Raw genomic sequence first — 23,305 nt, 5'->3', positions numbered from 1 at the left:
TTATAAAAATACATTAATTTGTACATTTTAATACACAATTCACTCAATGATTTCATATAGCATTTAATTAAATTTGTTTTAATTGTTTTTAAACAAAGTTGGAAAAAGTCTGTCTATTTTTTTCCTTGGATTAATAAATAGTGCCGCAAATTTTTTTTAATTCCATTTATTTGATTAAAATAAATATTTAATTAAACTTTTTTAGAAACATTTAAATTTCATGTAATAGTTTTATTAAACTTAAAATCATTCCTTTTACCCTATATGTCAACATTTCTTCTTTTTTTAATACAAAAGTACTAAAATTATCGCCATGATTTCAAAGAAATACTTATTATTCAGGATAAATGTTACTTAAGAAAATTATATGATTTTGAAATTAAAAATAATTTAAAATATCTATAAATTTAAAAGGAAATTTGATATTTAGCGTATAATTTTTTTTAATTAGTGTGAAGCTAATTTAGCCAGAAGTGACGAAAACTTCCATCTACATGAATAAAAAGATGTTTTCCATTTTAGAGATAATTATTAAATTGACGCATATTAATCAGAATTATCCAGTAATCGAATTCACAATTAATATTTTTATAGGATATTTTAATAATCATAGTAATAAGTCAAAAGAATACTTCTTAGTTCAGAGAGTGAGGTGTCATTAAAGAAATCTTAGAAAAACAGAAAGTCGCAAGCGATGTGATTCTGTTGAATGAAACCTAAAATAGGTTGATTCATTATAATAAAGCATGAAAAACCTACTTCACTGATATTGTTAATAGTTTTATTTAAAAGAGCGACAGGTTCAGTTAAGTGAGTATTAGAACCAGAAATGATTTTTCTAAATTTGATAGTAATTTAATGAAATTTTAGATTATTCAGAATGGAAATTACACATTACTTGTTTTAATGCTTTACCTGTTATTGAAAGCTAAAAACTTTTTTTTGATAATATTATTATTTAAATTATTGGATTTGAATTTTTTCGATTCATTAATTCCTTATTTAAAAGTTCAGCATTGATTTTTTTACAAAACATGGCACAAGTTTCGGGTACGATGCTAAGAAATGCTGACACTAACCAAACTCTTGCGATCATGGTGAAAACTTTACGACTGGTCATTTTCCAGGAATGGTTGAAAGGATAAACGATCGCATAATAACGATCCAGGCTAATACAGCATAGGTGTAGAATCGAAGTTGTTGAAAAAAGAACGTCACAGGTATTCTAGAAATCGCATAGGAATCGGCCTAATTTCTAATTTTCACTTATTGTGCGAACGGCATTAAATGTCATAGCAAACAGAGCCACAAAAATGTCAGCGCAGACCAGAGATACTACGAAATAATTAGTGTGGCTTTTTAATTTTGGGCTCTGGTAAACACTGGTGATAACGAGAGCATTTCCAAGGACTGCAGACAAAATAAATGCAATTAAAACAATAGATTTTAAAAGGAGTATGAGAATGTCCCCCCATACAATTACAGAGGATTCTGTGTCTTTTTCCGAAGTTTCATTAAATGTTTGGTTCGTTTCAGATCGAAAATGGCACTTTTTATACGCTAAATTTAAAACGCTAGTTGCTTCCTTTAACGCAGTTATTTTATTGAAGCTAACCCAACAAAGACATAAATTCTGGCCATCTTCGAAATTACTGACAGTACTGATTGAAAAGTGACGGTGCAAATTACTGTCAGCTGGGTTGATTGCTGGGCCGCCCTTTGAACTTTTGCCAACATTGTAGGAAGAGTTGGGCCTGTACTTCACAAACAGCCCCATCGCGTCAGTCTGAATCTACCCAATGGGCCACCGAATTAAAGTTGTCTGCTGCCGCCAGTGAAGCGTTCGAGCGAGTAACTGTAACTGTGAAGTTATTGTTTACTAAAAGAATTACGTAGCTCGTTGGAAAGCGCAAGTTGCGGACATTGATCTTGTCTTAAAGATTCTTATAATTTTCAAAAAAGGTAAGGTTTTATTTTTTTCTTTTACATTGAAGTTTTTATTTTAATCATTATTGATTTACTATTGTTCAAATATGTTTACGACGTGCAGATTTCGGTTTGCAAGGAACCGGGTTTGAAGTGCTGTTTTAGATGGGCTATCATCTTTATTCAACTAATACATCATAATTAACACCTTTCTAAGATAGAAAAATAAAAAATTGTAAAATTAATTCAATGAAAAACTACAGACAAATGTTTTATCAACACCAAGATCGCCGCCAAATTTTTGGCGACAATCGAGCAGTAGCACGCCAAAAACAAATATGAATTCTGTTGTATGATGACTCTTTAAGTGCAATTCATAATATGTTGTATATTAAGTACAATTCATAATAATATGTTAATATAAATCAGGTTTATCTAAGTATATTAAGAAAATAGGTTTGTATAATAATCAAGAATTTTCATTAAAACTTATTTCATTATATTAAATAATATTTAGATTTTAGTTAATTAATTGCTTAGTAATATTGAAAATGTTTTCTGTATTATGTATTTCATTTTAATGAAATTTTGAGCTAAATTCAAGTGTAAAAATAGGTAAAGGTCTAATAATTTATATTTAATAGTTTAAATTAAGATGAATAAGTTATTTGGACATGTTAATATAAATAATTACGGAGAATCATGCTGTGAATTATTAAACAACCTAAAAAAATGTAGATTATGGAAAGTTTTTTAGCATGCAGTTGCTCATACTTAATTGTATATTGGCTAACCCCATTTACACAAAAAGAAATATTACAAAATTCTTTTATATTTTAAAATCAATGTTAAGTTACTTCATAATTTTTGTTAAAAGTTAAATGAATAATGTTTTTATTGTGAATTTCAAGTTAATATTTACATAAAAATATGCACGATTTTTATAGGGATTACAAAAATATATAAAAGTTCAATACAATATGAAAATAAAATTAATAATCAATAAAAATAACAAACAACTCTTTTTCTATTAGCTTTAAAAATGTTAGAAAACCGGTGACAGTTCTCCATGAATTTCTATAAGTTTTCTTATTACCTACTGTGTTTATTATTATTAATTTAATGAACTCGCTCTCGTATTGGTAACGTGCGATCAAAATTTCTACTTTTCGGCTAGTTAGAGCACTAAAATCTACAGGAGCTCTGTGCTTGTTGACAATTTCAATTACAATCATTTCCTGACCGCTATAGACTGAGTACAATACCATTTTATTGACAAATACAACTTCTTAGAAGGATGTTTGACCACTTTCGAAGCAGCCGAGGTGCTTCAAATTTAACTTGTATCCTATTGAGAAAACAAGTTATAACTGCTTCCGAATCACTGAAAGCTAAATTTATAATAATTTTTTGCAGAGAATCGTTTAGAGGAAATTAAAATTTTTGAATTAACTCCTTGAAAGATTTTTAATGCTAACCTTATATTTTGTGATCCTAGAGCCGAACTTAGAAAATTTTGTCTTTTGATTGTTCACAATTCTGTTAAGAAAATTTCCTGGCTTTCAAGTTATTTCTCTCATTCTAATTTCTAAAAAATATTATTCTAATTTTCATTCAAACTTTCTGGGTGCCCGTTGTGTAATGCTTTTTAAATTTTTGCTAAAAGTTAAGCGAAAAATATTTTTACTGTATATCTCAAGTTAATATTCACATGAAAATAAGACCTTTTTTTTTCTTTTAGCTTTTTAAACCTGTGCCAGTCCTCCATGAATTTCTGTAAGTTTCATTACTTAATGTGTTTATTATTTATTGAATTAATTCGCTTTCATGTTTGTAACATTGGTAACTTGCAATTGAAATTTCTACTATTTTCCAACTGAGTAAAGTACTGCGTCTCTGTGCTTATCAACTTCACCTTCCAAGTAGCTGAAATGCTCCAAATTCGACTCTTGTTCCATTGACAACTTACATCTTACCACTTAAAGGAATTTTTTTTCTTAAACTAAATATCAAATCCTTACATTGAGTTTTGTATAAAAGTGCTAGGCTGATATAATTATTAGTTTATTAGACACAATATGCTTTAATATTAGATTCCATTGAACACTAATTTAAATGTAAATTTACGAGTAGTTTGAAACACAGCTGAACGAAAAAATCGAGCAGCTTTTTTTATTGATAATTTTCTTATTTTATTTACATAATCTGTTTTGGCTTGAGCAAAAGAGTTGTTGTTTGCTAGTCAATCTAACCGCAGCATAGTAAGTGTTTAAACAAACATGTTTTAAATTATTGTAATAGGGGGCGAACCATATGGAAACGACAAAAATTTGATTATAATCAATTGGAAAAGTTTTCTTCAAGATAAATTAAATTTAAAAAATAGCTTTTATGTAAAACTGTTCTATTTTGAATAAATTACATTAAGAAAAGCAACTATGACTAACCAATTCCGCTGATACAGACAAATTTTTAGATTTATTAATAGTTAAACTGATTTATCAATTAACTTTTTTTTATCATCTGCAGAATCTTTGATGTGCATAAATAATTTAATATTATTTTGAGAAATAGTATTTTAATTATTATTGTTTGAATTATGATTTTAAAGAAGGATTAGGGACATTTTAATGTATTAAGCGAATTCATTTATAAAATAGAGTGAATTCTCACTTATGCACCAGTCTTAGGGACCAAGAGAAAAAGTGTATAAGATTTTTAAAACATTAAGTTCATGCAGATAAGAAGAGCTTCAGATTCAACAAAAGCTATATTTACAATAATTTTTTGCCGAGAATCTTTTAGTGGAAATAAAAAAATAAATTTCAATTAACTCTTTGGAAGATTTTCTACGCTAACCTTATATTTTGTGATCCCAGAGCCGAACTTAGAAAATTTTGTTGTTTCATTGTCGACAATTCTGTTAATAAAATTTCCTTGCCTACAAGTTATTTTTCTCATTCTAATTTCTAAAAAATATTATCCTAATTTTTATTTAATCTTTTTGGGTGTCCGTTGTGTAATGCTTTTTAAATTTCTGCTAAAAGTTTACCGAAAAATATTTTTACTGCATATCTAAAGGTAATATTTGCATAAAAATAAGACCCTTTTTTTCATTTTAGTTCGTCAAATGTTGGTAAACCTGTGCCAGTCCACCATGAATTTCTGTAAGTTTTATTACTTTCATCATCTGCAGAATCTTCGATGCGCATAAATAATTTAATATTTTGAGAAGTATTATTTGATTTATGATTTTAAAGAAGGATTAGTGACATTTTAATGTATTCAGCAAATTCATTTATAAAATACAGTGAATTCTCGTAATGCTTCAGTCTTTGGGACCAAGAGAAAAAATCCCTAACATTTTAAAAACAATAAGTTCATACAAATAAGAGAAGCTAGATAGAAAAGTTTCAATAGCGGGATAAAACTACAAATAGTCGTGAACAGTGGCTGAATCTCCTACTTTTTTTTTTTTTAGTAATTTTGAAGAACGATTTTGTCATCTCTGTTTTCGCTGATACTGGATAATAGTAATCGCTGTAGCTTTACATTCCTTGACCAAAAACTAACGTTTTAATTGGTGGTGGGAAAGAAACTGTGCATGATAAATTTTGAAAGCATATGGGTGGTATATATGGTGGTTTCAATGTGGGTGGTGTGATAGATAAGACACCTTATTCAATATCATGGAAAAAAATGTCCTATATGAAAAATGAAATATATTACTAGATCCAGCGACTTATTTCTTTTTATCTGTAACGAAGATTGTTTATTTGCTTTAATCTTTAATCTAAAAACTTTTTCTAAAAAATGTGATTATTTTCTTCTATTTAAACAAAAAATAAAATCAAGATTTTTGTCTTTTGAAGAAAATTGTGTGTTGAATTGAAATATTTATTTTCTGAATGATGCGTAAAGAATTATAATTATCATTATTTTCCTATATAATGATCAAGGACCCTTGAAAACCTTTGTATATATGCAAAAGGCACATAAAAGAGGTTAAGCAGAAGTGATAGGTCACTGTATGTAGTTTTATATTTTAATAATGGTTATTAATTTTCATTTTAATCGTTCACTTCCCTATTCAATGAAAAACAGTGTTATATTTATTAATGTATATAAAATATTTTTTTAAATTTTATTAAGTACAATAAGATTTTGATTGTGAAAACACAATCATATTTAAAAACCTACCTTGTTAACATAGCTTAAAAACATGTAGGTTAAAGAGAAAAAAATTAACGACAAAGTACTGATTTGAAGCATCTTAAAACTAACCTGTACAATATTGAATGCCTTCTAAGACATTATTTGGTAGAACAATTTTTTAGTCCAAGCAAGTAAAATGCCCCGTAAAAGTTAAAAGGTTTTTTTATAAAATGAGTAAGCAAATTTAATTTATGGTAACTAAGAAATAATGTTAATAACACCTACATTTCACTTATTTATCTATTCTTAAATAGTAGAAAATATTTTAATTTGGCAAAAATATACCTTTTTGAAAACAAAATTTTTTCTTGAAACAGAAGTTTAAAATGTAAACACATTAAGAACCTCTAAACTAACATTTAAGTGCGACAGAAGCAAAAAATGTTATAGAAATCTCACGATTTCCTTATGAGTTAAACGAGATGAAAAACATCAGAACCAGTTTAATTGCATGTTGAAATGTTGAAGTTTTTAAAGATTCTTTTTTAACTTTCCTGTCCTCTGGCAATCAAGCAGGTTTAAATATTTTCAGTCCAGTTTTCCTCTGAATTATTTATTAGATTTAAATAGGGTTTTTTTTCTTTTCGTTTGTGACCCTTAATGTGTGTATCCTATTACAAAGTTTCTCTACTAGAATTCGAAGAGTATATATTGAAAGTGGTTAATGTGCAACACCTTCTATACTAATCTACAGAAAATGACAACTAATTTTTCTGTATCAAATGAAAATGCAGTGTACCTCCTCGAGAAGGGCCAACCGTCCTCACTGCCCTTTGACGACACTGCCTGATAATATTTCTTTTAAAAAATTAAATGTGTAAATGATAATTACGCAATTTTAAAATTATTCGTGTTAATAGGTTTGATTCTGATACCATTACAAATATTTACTTTGTTAGGATTTTTCTCAACTGGCTAAATTTTTAAAAGTTTTTTTGGTGTCCATAAGTTTATTAATAGATTTTTAAAAAAATTTTGAAATGAATATTTTTCTTTAAAAAATGTACCTTTAAATATTTTTTTTCATAACATTTAGTTTAAATTATAGAAAAAGCCTTCAAGTTTCAAATTATTTTTTTTTTAAGTTTGCACAATGATTTTCTATTAGCATGTATTTTTTTTTCGTAGTGTAAAAATTTTTCTCATTTTGATAATGAGTGAGAACTGCTTTTTGAAATATGCATGTAAAATAGTAGGTATAAGATGGTAATTTTACAGTCGTTAAGAATCGAATTCAGCTATTTATTACATAATAGTACACATTTTGTTAAATATTTACGGTGTTAATTAAACATCTGAACCAGTTATATAAAAACATTACGGAAATCGTGACATTGGTCAAATCTGTCGTTATTCTTATCTAGTTCTTGTGTTTTTTATGTAAGGAAAACATTAATTTCACGGAGCATCACCATTAAAGTAATTTAAGAATTTATTGAATTATAAAGTTATTACAGAATTGGAAAATCATCTGCCTTTTTAACTAGCAAATTTTGAGCGACCTTTTTTCATATATTACTGAATTGGAATCAATTCAATACATATTATTGCTTTGATGCCTATTTTAATATGAAAAATGTTGTAAATTTTGAATTTTATTTGTCAAAGGTATACAATTAAAAATTTAATATTAAAAGTAAAGCGAAAAGAAATACAGTTGATAAATTCGTGCATGTAAGTTATATAAGTAATTTTTTTTCTATACCTTTCCTTGAAACAATAATTTACATTAGAATATCATACTTGTTTTAAATATTAAAAGCAATAAAATTGAGCATCATAAAATTAATAAAGAAGAAAATCTGCATGTTTTTGAAAATTAAATATTTTCTGAGAAAAGGTGTGCACAAAATAAAAAAGTGAACACCCTGAATAACTTTTCATTTAACCGTCAGATTTTCATGTACTAGGTGTCAATCTTAATGGGTTCATGAGTTAATATTCAATAATTTCATTCAGAAAGGAATTTTATGTTCAAAATCTTTCTAAATTATAAGACAGGTGTATGTTTGCATGATGTTACAATATGTATTATGATGAGTCAAAATTTATCAATGAAATGATAAAAGCAAAAACTTTTCGATAGAAATTTTAGTTTTATAAGCTCATTTTCACAAAAATACTTATGTTGCTTAAAATACATGATTTGCATAATTTTTATTTTAATATCCTCTCTTTCAGGATTTTGAAAAATGTCAAGCATTTGCTGCAGTTTTATTGAAGTTTATCAGAACTCTTCTATGCTATTCCTAGTGATTCTATGTAGACAAAGATATTTATTTCTCTGTTGTTTTTATTATTTTTAAAATTAAATAGAAATAGAAATTTGTGTAATATTTGTATTGATTAAGGATATGTCTTTGTATTTATATGTCTCTGTATAATAAAATGTTTGCAAGAAACAATGTTGATCATGTATTTAACTAATTTCAGGGTACATTCAATTCATTACATGAGATAACCAGGTGACTACATTAGTGCATTTTTGTATATATACTAAATATAATCAGCAGATAAATATAATCAGCTAAATATAATCAGCAGAACATGAATTCATGATCAGTACCGCACTAAATTATCATCTGTAGACAGCTTCTTAATATTATCGGCTGTAGGTTGTATTTATTTCTGTATAGGGAAATGGTACAATAGTATCACTAGATTCCTTAAGAACACAGCTTTTATTTTAAAACATATATACTGACTACAAGTTATTATATACATATATATTGACTACAAGTTAAAACTTGAAAAATTCCTTGTGAGATACAGAATTTTCTCAATTCTGGACAGCAGTTTTATTATTCTGCTTTTAGGTGGAATAGCAGTGTAAAGAAAAAATTATTATGTATGTTTACCTAGTTTAAAAATGTATTAATAAGTGGAAACATAGATTGTACACGGCAAATCTTTGATACTAAAGGGTTGAACTGTGTAGAAAATATTTTTCTTTGCATAAAGCAATTTAAATGAAAAAATTACCTAAAAATATTTTCTTAGTTCATATATTAATAATTTAGTCAGAAAGGGATTAGATAGCTAGATAATTAGTTAGCTAATTGAATTAAATAAAAATTAGACTTGTGGGTTTTAATTACTCCTGTAACTAGGTCAATGACCTCTCGTAAATCTCAATAGACTAAAGGGATGCTGCTGGGGGGTATATAAATTACTGGCCCTCAATTATTGATTCATTGATTACCCTCTACTAGAAAATGTCGGGCAATCACTCACCCTGCGCATTTTAGACAATAAATGCTGGGTTAAGTACTACTGGACATTGGTAAGCCAATATTGTTCGCTCGACAAGAGGCCAGCCATACACTTTAGTACAGTTGAAAGTAACTTAGAGCCGGCACAGACCCGTCGTTTTAGCTGGTGGAAAACAGCAGTTTTGTGGAGCTGGACCTACAGATTTGTTTTTGCTGGGAAGTCACCTGCAGCCACCGATGTTTAAAAGTTTTGAGGCCCTGAAAAGGAGGAAACTTTCTATCCTATTCCTGGAGAAACTTCGAAGTTAGTGGCAGCTTTCCGTTTATTTATTTAACTGCCTTTTTAAGATTCCTAGTTAAGGGAGGAGGACGCAGCTTTGTTAGAATGCGTGATGTGTTGTATGAGAATGCGTGATCATCATCAAAGTCAAGGATGGAGAAAAAATGGTAATAGCGATGCCAGTTAATGCAATGCTGTCTCCAATTCTACGTGCTATTAACAACATAAAGCTGAAATTCTTTCATTTACACAAGCATACAAAATTTTCCAAACTAATTTTTATTGCATTCCGTTTGCTGCTTTTACATATGAAAGCAGTTTTTAAAGTTAACATTTCTAGTCCAAGGATATTTTTCTTAAATCAAAGTAAGGCAGTTTGGATGATATTATTCATCTATTTAAATAATAAAAACTCTCTAAAGTAATTTAAATAATAAAAAATACTCTATTATGGCTACAATCAACTATTTTTATTTCTTTTCCGTCTTTTAGGTAACATAAGTATTGCTTGTTGGTTGGCAAATTCTTGTAACTGAACGTTAAAATACATTTTTTATCACTTATAATGTTGAGATATACTATAAAGGAACATATTTAAAAGTATATTTCCAAGGATTTGATTTTAACAACGATAGATATGGTAACAGACAACAAAATATAGGTGTGGATTTCTAAGGCAGTTATTGTGCAACGTTCCCATGTTTACTTTTGCGAAAAAAGTTGTATATGGCATTCCGTACATAAAATGTAGCAAAAAAAACATGGTAGTAAACTATTTTAAACATTCTGTTACTATATTTTAAACGAGTAACAACGAAATTCAGGACTCTGTTAGACATACTTATACACAAACAATCTACGCTTAAGGCTTAGACAATGCTTAAGACTAAATATTTAGATACGTTAGACTTATTGTTCTCAAATTGCAATCTGATTGCTTTATTTAATAAAATTATTTATTTAAATTACTTCGTTGTATACAACAACAAAAAATGGTACTAAATGGAGCATAAAAGTTTCGTATCAAACATGCTTTTTTTACTGTATAAGTTTTAAGGAATTGAATTCGCATTGAGACCGTTCAAATGGTAAGTTATTCGTTTTGAAAAAACGTTTTATTCAGTATACAGGCCCTCTAAGACGAAGAATAGGTCCGCCGACGCGATCTCTTACTGTTTCAAACTTTCAAATAACCTGCATGAACTCATCACCTTACCACTTCAGGGCAAAAATGATGGAATAAATTATGTTGAGTCAAATACTTGATATTAAAGGGTTAGAATAACAACATGGTTTGAACAAAGGCCTTATCAAATAACAACAATACATATATTATACTTTCGTCTGAAAAATTAAAAAATAAAACTTCTTAGTGTTGTGCTGTATATCGGAAAAAGCCATTTCCTTTTTGGTTAAAAATGTATGGTGAGTTATTACTTTTGCTTCTTAGTGGTTATGCGTATCCCATATCTATTCTTAAATTATTTCCTTCTATTTTCTAATAAAAAAAAGAGTGTATATTTTGATCAGACACAAAAAAAGTAATTAACCTTTCTTTCGTTAAAAACCATGTATATGACATATAGCAGGTCTACAATTTTTTTTAATAATGTAAAATATTGAAAAAAATACTGAAACAGAACTATTTTTTCAATACATTTTATTCATGAAATCAATAGGGGTTAGAACAATAAATAGCAATTTATAAGATACGTACAGTGCGTAAAGTGCTTAAGTATGTACAGTGAACCAAAATAAAGAGGAAAAAAAGGATCATTATAAATAACTTCTGATCTAATGATCGGATCATCACGTTCTGGGACTCAATCTTAAAGGTTCAAGAGAGAGACATTTAATAAGTTAATTAATTAGTGAAGATATTATTTTAAGCTGGGAAATCAGACACAAAAACGTACTTTTTCTAAATGAACATACCATTTTTCGACGAATTTTGACCCCCAAATATAGGGGTCAAACGCAATCTGGGTAACATGCTCCCCATAGTTTCTCAGGAAAACAGTTCAAAGTTTATAACCCTTAATGTAAATTTTATCTTCTACATGCTTATCTCGAAACTTTTGAAAAATTTTTGCACAAAGTTATAAAATTTGCTTTTCCAAAGATGATTCCGTGAAAAAATAAATTTCAGTAAATATCTATTATTTTTTATTATTTAGTAACTCCGAAAAAGTTTTGAATTGTCAAGTATACAATTTTAAACATCATTTAAAATTATCTAACTTAGCATGAAAAAATACAAAAATTAAGTGAAATCGGTCGGATAGTTTCTGAGAAAATAAATTTTAAAAATACAGCTTTTTTAAAATTTGATTTCTCCGGAACTATTCAACGAGTTTGCTCAAACTTTATATTTTGCCTTGTAAAATTAAATACGTAAAAATTATGTAAAAAATGTTATACCTTCAAGTTAAATTAAAAATAAAATAATAATAAATATTTATTGAAATTTATTATTTGTATAGAATCACTTCTGGGTAAACGAATTTCATAATTGTGTACTAAAATTTTTCAGTTTGATTAAAAAGTTATCGAGATATGGCCAAATACGTCAAAAGTAAATTTAGCATTCAGGGGTCCGAACTTTGGAAAGCTGTTCAGTGCGCCGCTCGAGCGAAAAAAAACCTGAATAACTTTTGATCTAATGATCGGATCTTCACGTTCTAGGACTCAATCTTAATAGTTCAAGGAGGTGACCTCAAACCAGTCAATTATAAGTGCAGACAATATTTTTAGTTACGAAATCAGACGTAAAAACGTTTTTTTCCTTCTTTTTTTTAATTTTTTTTTTTTAGAATAAATATGCCTTTTTCTGACGGATTCGGATCTCTGACCCCCAAAATATAAGGGGTAGCCGCAATCTGGAAAATATGGTCCAAATAGTTTTCCCAGGAGAGCCCTCCAAAATTTTCACCTCTTAAATTAATTTCGAGTCTTTAAGATTGAATTCCAGAACGTGAAGATCCGATCATTAGATAAAAAATTATTTAGGGTAATCCGTTATTTTTTTTTTTTTTTTTGGTGAAAACTGTACATTTATGCTAGTACATTTACAGTGATACATTTTAAATATTTTATTTTTCACATTATATGCAACAAACAGCAATAGTTAATGTAATAATAAGAAATGAAAGTTTATTAAATATAGCCTAATTTCTTATAATAAGAGTAATAACTTTTTCAAGTTTTATTGAAATATATTTAATCAGAAAAACAATTTATGCTCATTATTATTAATTTTTTTGGAAATGAAACTTTCATCTTTATTTACAGCTATGTTCAAATAAAATAATTAAATATCTATATATTCTTCTTTTTATTTTGAAGTTCAATTTTCCTTTTTGTCGGTAAATAAATTAAATGCCTTATTTAAAAGCCAATCTGAACTATTTTTTTAAGGTATTCTCTCAGAAGTTGTGTATTACGTTGATTCAATGTGTTTCCTTAAGAAAATCAATATATTTATATGTAATAAAAATACTGTTGTCTCAATCTGTTGTCAGAGCATTTGATCAGGTGATCAATAAATTTATTTAACTGGTATGACAGATTTCTCCGTTGTTGTCGGTATATTTTTATCGGCTGTAAAATCCAATTGTAGGATCCAGTTTTCCTTTCCATCCGGGGATCCAGTTTATTCTCATCAGCATAACATTAATAAAAGTCATTCAGGTACTGTTTTACAACAATATATTTTTTATCCCTAAGTTTAAGACTGTTACCTGTAATATTGATATTTTTTATTCTTTTCTACTATTATTACGCTTCTCATTTTGATTATTTTATAAGTTAAGAGTTTAAAACCAAACGAGTTGTTACTTTATTATAAAGTAATATTCTACGATATGACCATATTAAGATAAACTTATTTAAATCCTGACTCTGAATGAAAACATTCTAAGACTTATCAACTATTTTTTAATTGTAATTTTTTGGAGCCAGTAAATATAATATACTGTCATAAGCAGCTGAAGATATTCGTTGAGTAAATATATATTTGGCGATCAGTTTTATACCCAAAGTGATGCATGTACAAATTATCTATAATATATCAGCCTGGTTGATTAGTGAAAACAGCGAATAGAATTAGTGAATTCAGCAAATTTGTTATAGCGATCAAACCTTTCATTTTAAATTTTATTTTAAAAAACGAATACTAATCAAAATTACTTTTGTTCATTAATAGATTTTAGTATAATTCTAAGGTATATGTCAGGATGGAGGAAGTGCCTTGTTTACTGTGCACACAAAGCTCAATGATAGTTTTTTCTCAGCATAAAACAGTTTTTTCTACGAAAGTTGAAATTATTTACATAAATTATATGTACTATAAAGAATTCTGTGCGCATACGCTTGTGGCCCCTTTTCCAATGTTCAGAGCGGAGAAAAAAAATAAATAAAAGGACCTCCCCGAATAACTTTTAAAAGATCAGATCTTCAAGTTCAAGGATTCATTCTCAACAGCTTGAGTGAGTGACCTCAAATATTCTAATTAATCAATTCACTTATATCGCATGCATGCACTAATTAATTAGCATATTTGACATCACCCTTGTCACATTTACACTTAATGTAAAGTGACAATTAACTCTTAATTATATCTAATCCTTTAATTTTATTAAAACTTTATTCCTTTTTTTTTTCAATATAGCAATTATTTTTATTTTAACTTTTTGGTTGACCTTCATCATGGTCATCGTCCTTCCTGTGGGGGGAAGTCAACCCCTCTATTTTCCCCCTTTCTTTTACTTTTATTTTTTAGGGGGGCTAACCTAACCAATCTCTTTTCTTTTATTTTTCAAACTCTCCTCCTCTTTATTGTAATTGGCTGTAACTTTTCTGGTCCTACACCAGTTAACGAATTTTCAAAACACTTTTTATACATTCTCCTTTGGTGCTTCCTTCTTACTGGTTACTTTTTTTTTCCATGAGATGCGTACTTCAGTCCGTATTGAGAAAATTAATTCTTTTTCCTACATCCCATTTTTGTTTAGTTAAAATATTAATGTAAAATCTTTATAAATTTCAGTAATTTAATATTCTTTATATCAAACCTTTTATATCTTTAAATTTTATTCGTAAATCTTTAATGTTTATAAGTATTTTTGTATTTTTCTTATCGCTCTTTAAATTTACCTTCGATTCCAAGCCTTTATGAGATTTCTAATTTCTCCGCAAAAAAAACCCTTATCATTCGTGAAAAATAATATCGCTAAATTCGTGTTCAATTATCTGTTTTGTGTGTGGATGCGTGATTTAGATAATTAATAAAAATATATTCAGTTACTCATCTGTGAATCTTCAATTGATTGTTCCTCATCAATCTCTCCTGTATGTAGTGAGTACTTTTAATTATTGTTATGAGCACGAAAGAATTTATTAGTTTTTCTTATTGGAAAAATCATCTTTCAGTTAAAGGTTAAATTTGTATCTGGATATAGCATATCATTATCTTATTTATCTACTAATTTTTTATTTTGATTCATTTTTAGTTTTTACCTTTATTCAAAATTTGGTGAGAACAGTTTATCCAATTTCCTCAAACCTCACAGTTTGTGACCATTTGAAGTTATTGGGTTATTGTTATCCCACGATAGCATTGTATTACCACTTTCGTTAACGATCACGTTCCCCTTAATTTTATTACTAATTTATACTATTTTCAGCCTTAATTTATTTATTATGAAAGCATTCTTAACTATTTTTAATATGACTATATCCAGATACAAATACAAGTACTTATGCAAATATCTCAACCCAACATCATCCATTTTAATATAAAATGATTTTACTTTATTCGTACCATCATATTAGTTAATTTAACTGTAGCAACCCTCTCGAACCACGAAGAATGAAACCCAGAACGTTAAGATCCGATCATTAGATCAAAAGTTAGTCAGGGTGGGCCATTTTTCATTTTGCACGCTGTTACAAGTATTGTATCAATACTTGATTTATTAAATTTAAAGTTTATTTTGAGTCAAATTTGATTTTTAAATAGAGCGGAGGTCTCGTGGGATTTTGTGATTTGACTTCTTGATGAGTTCATATTAAGATCTATTAGTGATCATCAACAATTTTACTTGGATTTTATTTTTCTTAAAATAACATTTAAAATTACTGGTATATTGGGGCAAAAATTCAGTAAGTTTAAAATCATAATTTAACATTTTCGCTTACCGAACAGGCTGATGTATTTAGTACAATTCGCACATGAAGCTTTTTTTTAAGTTCTAAATCATTTAATTAATCTTTTCAGCAGTAATTTATTACACCATGTTAATGTAAATTGCACCAAAAATAATAAGTGTAAATAGGTTAACAAGTTTAAACACCGGTTCAAATAATATTATCTTGCAGTGTAGCATAATAAGTTAATTTCATAGAATTACGTTATGATGAAGAAATAATTTTAGTTTTAAACTCTTAAACGATTATTAAGTTAGACACCGATTCAAATTAGTTTCTTTTACAGTGTGGCGTATTGAGATAATATCATAGAATTTCTTTATAATAAAGAAACAACTTTTTTTAAAGTCTTAAACTCTAAACGGTTGGTAAGATTAGACACCGATTCAAATAAGACTGTCTTACAGTGTAGCGTAATAAATTAATGTCATCGAATTACGTTACAATAAAGAACAACTTTCTTAGCTTTAAACTCCTAAGCAATTAGTAGTTTTAGACACCAATACAAATTAGTTTATCTTACTGTTTAGCGTTATTAGGTAATATCATAGAATTTCTTCATAATAAAGAAACTAATTTTTTAGGTTCAAACTTCAAACGCTTAATAAGATTAGTCGCTGAGTCAAATAATTTTATTTTACAGTGTAGCGTAGTAAGTCAATGTCATAAAATTACGACGTTATAACGAAGAAACAACATTTTTAGTTTTAAACTCCAAACGGTTAATAAGATTAGACACTTATTCTAATATTTTTACTTTACAGTGCAGCGTAATAAGTTAATGTCATTGAATACTGGAGATTATAAAACATCAAGGTTTCAAAAACTATTTTTGGCTAAAAAGTAAAGAAAGTTGTGTTTAGAAATTGATATTGATATGATTATCAATAATTATTGTTTTTAAAGATATTATAACAATTATATACTGCCAGTTTTTCGTTAATTTGCCTTTTAGTTTTTCCGATTGCATAAAATATTTTCTTCCTTACCATTTTTTTATTTTAGTTCTCGAGTCTCAATTTTTATTAATTTTCGTGTTTAAGCCTCATATGAGGATTAAAAGAATTGCCAAGAACTGTCTTGATGAAAAGCAAGAAAAAAAATTCCGCAAACAGCCGGCTGTATGTCAGAAGGGAGGAATGGTATTTAAAAACTCCATAATATCGCGACCTCCTGATTGCGGTAATTTGGTCATCATCGTGCACAAGCCATCTTTGCTTTTCAGACGAGCTAGTATCTGAAGCTTGTATCTGAATCTAATCTTTCAGTGAGCTTTAAGTCGAAACCAAGATTCGATTCCGAGTACTTTAATAAAACAGCTCAGTGCCAACGCATGAGCCATTGAATCCCCTAAACTTGATAACTGGAAATCAGATCGTTAATAGTTGGTTTTCCACTTGCAAATTTAAATAATTTTCCTTTCAATTATAAGATTTTCTGTTTTGGTTTGAATGCTCTAAACAGCATAATGTTTCAAGTACAAAATGTAATTTATTTTTTTCAAACATGCTTAAATTAAACGAAAACCGATCCCCAGGTTGATTTATAAATTTTTTATGCATCTGTAAATAAAATATGAAATTTTTTGGGAGGGATGATTTTCGAATTCTTTCATTGCTGCATATTTTATACATTTTTCAATGTTTAGCATCAGATATGTCCTTAAATTTTTATATGTTTCAACATTAAATAAAAGAACTTATAACTTAAAAGTTTCAGAACATTTCAAAAATTTTTAAAAATTTTTCATCTTAAAATTTCCGTGTCCTCATAATTTAAGAAATATATTAAGAGAATTAGTTTTATCAAGTCTTACTCTAACTGATTTTTTAAACACTAAAAGTAATACTTAACACAAATGCATTTATTAGAATCTTACATGATATGAAAACACTATTGGCTGCATTTGTTTAGCAAAAAATACGTTAATAGTCATCGATATGGTATTTATACATTATAATAATTTTTTTAGAAAATACTGACAACCAATTTTTCAAAAATTATTTATAATCACTGATATACGATGCTTGATAATATAAAATATCGATTATTCATTTCAAGATTTTCGAACTCAGCAAAATTTATTTTTGTTTCACTGTAGAACATCGTCTGTAAGAAACAATATTTATTTTTCGTTCATTAGTCTCTTTAAATATGAACGGAAAGACGTATATTTGTATAGACGTATATTTACAGACACGAAACAATTTTAATTATGTAAGCTTTGTTTTCCTCATTTCACACGATTCAGGAAAGCAAACAAAAAGAAGGCTTTCCAATCTCATTTCAAAAATTTGCGATGTTGTATACGTTCACGTTGAAAGCTTGACATCCATTTGGCGAGCACTTAGATGCAAACATAATTCATACCTTAGGGATAATGGTTTCTTCTTAACTTACAACAGAGTGCAATTTTCAGTTTTTATAAATAATTCGAAACTTACTCCGGCTGCATTACCAGCACTTCAGATCTGATTCAGGGCAGCACCCTATGAAAACAAACAAAGCTCTTGAGGCATAGACAAATGATATGAATAATAGTAAAAATAATTAATTCCCAGACATCAGAAATGGTGAAAAATTATTATTTTATTGGAATGAGCTAAGGAATGTTCCTCAGAGTCTGTAAATATTACCGTTTTTTTATATCGCAGTTTCACAGTCGCAATATTTTAAGAGTTAGACTTAGATGTTGGGCAGCTCTGATGAGCAGGGCACATCCATCATAGGTCTAATTTATCCAGACCCTAAATGATGATTAGCAAAAAAGCTTCATAGCTTAAACAAAGTTCAACAAACGCCTGACATGAAATCTTGAAATTCCCAGGCCTTAATGCTATGTTGCCCTAAATGCTCAATTCTTTGAGCAGAATCGCAAATTATATGTTATGAAGTCTCCTCTTCAGGATGACAACCACCAAAAAGCTAATCAGATTCAATACCCATAATGAATAGGTGTCTGCTGAGGGTGCAGTGTCCAGTGAGAAGGTCAATGATCTTCCTCAAACTGTTCCCATTAAACTAAAGAAGCTCTTTTTTACTTACTCTAAGGCAGACACGAATTAACTGCTAAGTTTTTTCTGGCCATCCAAGCTGCGTTATTGCTCAAGGGGAATCTTGCCATTGAGCTTGAATATATATGCCCAGAAGGATTTCACAAAGCCCTAGAAAATCACACTGGAGCAAGCCCGTGATGCTTCATCAGCCAGCTCATTACCAGGAATACCAATAAGTTCACGCACCCAATGCAAGTAAACCTTGTTGCGAGAAGAAAGGCCACAGAGGACCGAGAAGAACTCTCACACTAGTGAAGATGTGAATTTACCCCTTGATAGTGATAGAAGAGCAGACTGATTGTCAGAGCAGATGTGAATAGATATACAGGGTGATCCCGAATTCAAGGTACCAACTTTAAGCGTAGGTACAGGATATTGTAACAATCACTTATTGTGTAGGAAGGTATTAGTGAAAATGACGAGGTGAGACGCAAACACAAATTGTTTATTGAAAGTGTCGCTTACATGTGTAATGTTTAAAATAACTGTTCAAATTAGCGCCCATCAGTAGCGATATATGCTTGACAGGATCGATGGTGTGATTGGCGTACACGTTCAAAGATACCAGGTATTTCATGCACACGTGCAGCAGCTTTGGATATTCGAGCAATAAGATCCTCATCTGAATCAAGTCACATAAACAAGATTCGTCAGATGTCTCAGATAAAAAGCAATCGAGAGATCGGGGTAGCCAAGAGGTCCTACTGGTCCACCATGCCAGTGCGAATTGTGCTCTGTAAATAGGACTATGAGCTATGAAGTCGGGCTGCAGCACACATTGCTGCGCAAACCACTGGCAGAAGCTAAAGTAGAGAGGATGGTCTGTCAGATACAAAGCTGGTACTCGCTGAAAATGGAAGGGGTGTAAGCGATTTTCGTTTAACACTCTACAAACGGTCTGGTGACTCACCTACGTGAAGAGCAACACACCTTGTAATTGACTCGGGTCTATCAGCCACAACGTTCAATATGCTTTCTTCCAGGCTTGAACTGCGTATAGCTCTTCGTCTACCAGCTTCATGTCTGGTGCTGTGGAACGAACCTGTTTCGCGAAGTTGACGATGTAACCGCTGAAAAATTTTGCGATCCGGCATTTGTCGATCAGAAAACTGCCATCATCAACTGATGACTCCTGTCATCAGTTGATGAAATCGCTTTTACCAATTAATATTTGCTGTAAACTGAAAAGTCTCTAAGACATGAAAAAAAATTTACTGCATGATTTACATACCTGTATTTATGTATAATATGCATGCAGACATGAATTGAAATCATTTCAGCATTTATTTTTCTATCAAATTTTTTGAAACCTTGTGAAATATGAATGCCCTTGAAAAATATGAATAACTTCTCGTAAAAATCATGAATAACCCTGTAGTAAGATAATTTTCAAATGTATGGATGTTCGCTAATAACTCGAGAACGGTGTTACGTTTTGGTAGTCAAAATTACGAAGAGTTAGTATTCATTATGTTATAATTGCTGCAAAAAAAAATTGCAAGTGTTTAGATGTAGAGGTAGAGAATTTATAGTTTTCTATTTTAATTTAGAAATTGTGATTTTCTCAATTAGTAAATTAAAGTAACTTGGATTGAAAGAAAAAAATTTCTTTGCATATTCAACATTCTAGTGACACACACCGTGATTTTTGATTGTTAACTCAGTTTGGTGCGTAAGAATATATTTCGAAAGAGTATTTTTTATCAGTGTAAGGATTTCGTACCTCCTTAAATGAAGGTTTTAATGAAAAAAGGTAAGGGAACCTGAACTTCGTTCACAAAAACGTACAACAGTTTGATAAAAGAATAAGGGCTAGAAGAACTATCAGATGAAATATTTAAACTTAAGACAAAAAAATTGATGCTTGAGTAATACCTTAAATGAATATGATGTGAAACAACTAGATACAATATGAAATTGTTAAATGACGAAGAATATGATCAAGAACTTGTTGTTATTGAAGAATGTAATATTGTAAAAATGGAACTTTCTAGAGTAACTTGTTGAAACTTATTTCAGTAGTAAAAGTGATAGCGCTGAGTCGGCGTCCACTGTCCTATATAAAATTATCAGAATTAGCAGAATAAGCAGTCCTGCAACGTTTCACATAAAAGTCACAAATGAAAATGATGAACAGGAAGTCACTCACCCTCAGAAATATTCCGAAGTGTACAATGCCTCATCAAGGTCGAAATTAATCGTATTTTTTCTTAATTTTCAAATGCTTATGTATCTATCTTTCGCATGAAATGACATTAAATTAAATTACTAGTCAAACTTTTATTCATTAAAACAAAAATTCATTTAATGCTGAAAGAATTCTTAAAGTTAGAGAATTAAATCTTAAACATTTTGAGAAGCTTAAAATTTATACAGATTTTGAAAATAAGCAAAATAATAAATGAAACGATCTTTGTTTATTTAAAATTCATAACGTATGTGTGTGTAATTTTAACATTATAGAATATAGATATATATCTGGTGTAACGTATTCGCCTTTTCCCTACATGTGTTAATAAAGTGGCAATGTCTGAAGCTCAATTTTTGAGGATTGCATATTGTTCTTAAAGATAACTGCTCACAAATATGTCGAAACGATGGTTTAAGCAGTTAAATATAAAAATATTTTATTTAAATTTTTCTAAAAGTTATTTTTATCTTTGTTTTATACGAAAAAGATTTTTTTTTAATTTAAAAGAAGAAAAAAAAATTTAATAGTATTTTTCTATTTAATTTTTATTTTACTAACACCAAGACTTTAATAAAATAATATTGAAATTTTAAAAGAACTATATCAATAAGAATTTTTACTTGAAACTACTTAATGATAAAATTAAAAAGAATATTCATTTGTAAAAAAAGGTTTAACTGGGAAAAACAATTATTCCAAAAATGGTTCCTACGTAATAATAAATTTTACCTGATCTCTTAGGGGATCCAGTTAAGTGACTCTCGGAAATCACTCCTAAAAAATAATTTATGAACTTAAGAAACATTCAAAACCAACTAAAAAATTGCACAAAAGTATACAGTAATTAAAACCAACCAGAACAATGCTTCTCTTTTATTACAATTTCTGCATTATCAAAAAGAATATTCATAAAAGCCGAAGCTTTACCATCGGTGTACAGATATTAAATAGCTTAAAATTTATACAAATTTAAATAAAAAGATAATAAGCAAAATAATTTTTTTAGCAATATAACAAACCAAAGGATCATAGTAAATTAACAGTAATAATAAAAATGTTCATTTAACATTATATGATAGAGATAAATAACTAAAGAAGCGTATTCTTTTTTTCAACACAAGTGTTAATTAAGTAGCTGCGTCTGAAGTTCAATTTTCATGAATTGCATATCATTCTGAAAAATCATTGCTAACAAATATGTCGAAACGCTGATTTAAAAAAGTAAAGTTAGTTGTAAAAATATTTTTCGCTTTTAATTTTATTAAAAATTATAATATCTTTATTTTATAAAAAAAAAATAATTTTATAAGATTATTTCATAAGAAAATACTTTTAATTCTTCAGTATTTCTCTTTTTTTTTTTTTTTTTAACGAACTATTTTTAAGATTTTAATAAAATAAAATAAATGTATATATCTATCGAAAAGAAGATAGAATTTAAAAAATACTCATTGTAAAAAAAGAAGGTTCAATTTGGAAAAATAATTATTTCACAATCGGTTTCTACGTAATAACTATTCTTACCTGATGCTGTAGAGGATTCAATTGCACCTCTTTCGGAAATAATTCCTAAAACGAAAGTAATTTATGAATTTTAAAAAAAACGCTCCAAACTGGAAAATTTCAAACAAATATAAAGTACGTACTAAATTGAAGTCAACTAATACAGTGTTTTTGTTTTACTAAAATTTCAGCATTCCCATTGAGTATTCATAAGAACCGAAGCTTTATATTCAGCATACAGATTTTAAAGAGCTTAAAATTTATACAGATTTTAAAAAATAACATAATAAGCAAAATAATTTTTTTAACATTATAACAAACCAAAGGATCATAGTAAATTAACAGTAATAATAAAGATGTTCATTTAACATTATATGATAGAGATAAATAACTGCAGAAGCGTATTCTTTCTTTCAACACAAATGTTAATTAAGTAGCTGTGTCTGAAGTTCAATTTTCAAGAATTGCATATCGTTCTGAAAAACCGTTGCTAACAAATATGTCGAAAAGCAGATTTAAAGCAGTTAATTGTAAAAATATTTTTCTCTTTTAATCTTCTTAAAAATTATCTTTATCTTTATTTTATTAAAAAAATTATTTCATAAGATTATTTCATAAGAAATTATTTTTAAATTTTCATTATTTCACTTTTTAATTTTTCACCGAACTATTTTTAGCATTTTAATAAAATAATATATATATATACTCTACAAAC

At 28.5% G+C, this 23,305-nt stretch overlaps 1 protein-coding gene and 1 long non-coding RNA gene across 4 annotated transcripts in view; one reads left to right on the top strand and one right to left on the bottom strand.

Annotated features, from left to right (window-relative positions):
* The first annotated feature begins 1,890 nt into the window (after positions 1-1,890).
* LOC122271524 (uncharacterized) lies at positions 1,891-8,538 on the top strand. Of its 2 annotated transcripts, XR_006226418.2 has the most exons (4): positions 1,891-1,962; positions 3,668-3,702; positions 5,049-5,093; positions 8,323-8,538. It is a non-coding gene; the product is annotated as an uncharacterized lncRNA (long non-coding RNA). The 2 variants fall into 2 exon arrangements; XR_011638136.1 differs by lacking the exon at positions 8,323-8,538 and having other exon boundaries at positions 5,049-5,309.
* A 9,209-nt stretch (positions 8,539-17,747) lies between these two features.
* The window catches only part of LOC107436441 (uncharacterized), a 24,092-nt gene continuing 18,534 nt past the window's right edge, over positions 17,748-23,305 (bottom strand). The window contains exons 4-6 of one of the 2 annotated variants that reach the window (XM_016048172.3): positions 22,612-22,656; positions 21,817-21,861; positions 17,748-18,329 (exon numbers count right to left, since the gene is read on the bottom strand). In XM_016048172.3, the coding sequence (XP_015903658.1) occupies positions 18,295-18,329; positions 21,817-21,861; positions 22,612-22,656 (125 nt within the window). In that variant the 3' untranslated portion in view covers positions 17,748-18,294. The remainder of the gene's footprint in view (positions 18,330-21,816; positions 21,862-22,611; positions 22,657-23,305) is intronic. The other variant, XM_043053121.2, reaches the window with a different exon arrangement.

This window comes from Parasteatoda tepidariorum, chromosome 1 (assembly GCF_043381705.1).
Source record: "Parasteatoda tepidariorum isolate YZ-2023 chromosome 1, CAS_Ptep_4.0, whole genome shotgun sequence".
Lineage (NCBI taxonomy): Eukaryota > Metazoa > Arthropoda > Arachnida > Araneae > Theridiidae > Parasteatoda > Parasteatoda tepidariorum.
The sequence above is the reverse complement of the archived record's forward strand: the minus strand, read 5'-3'. Positions and strand labels throughout refer to the sequence as shown.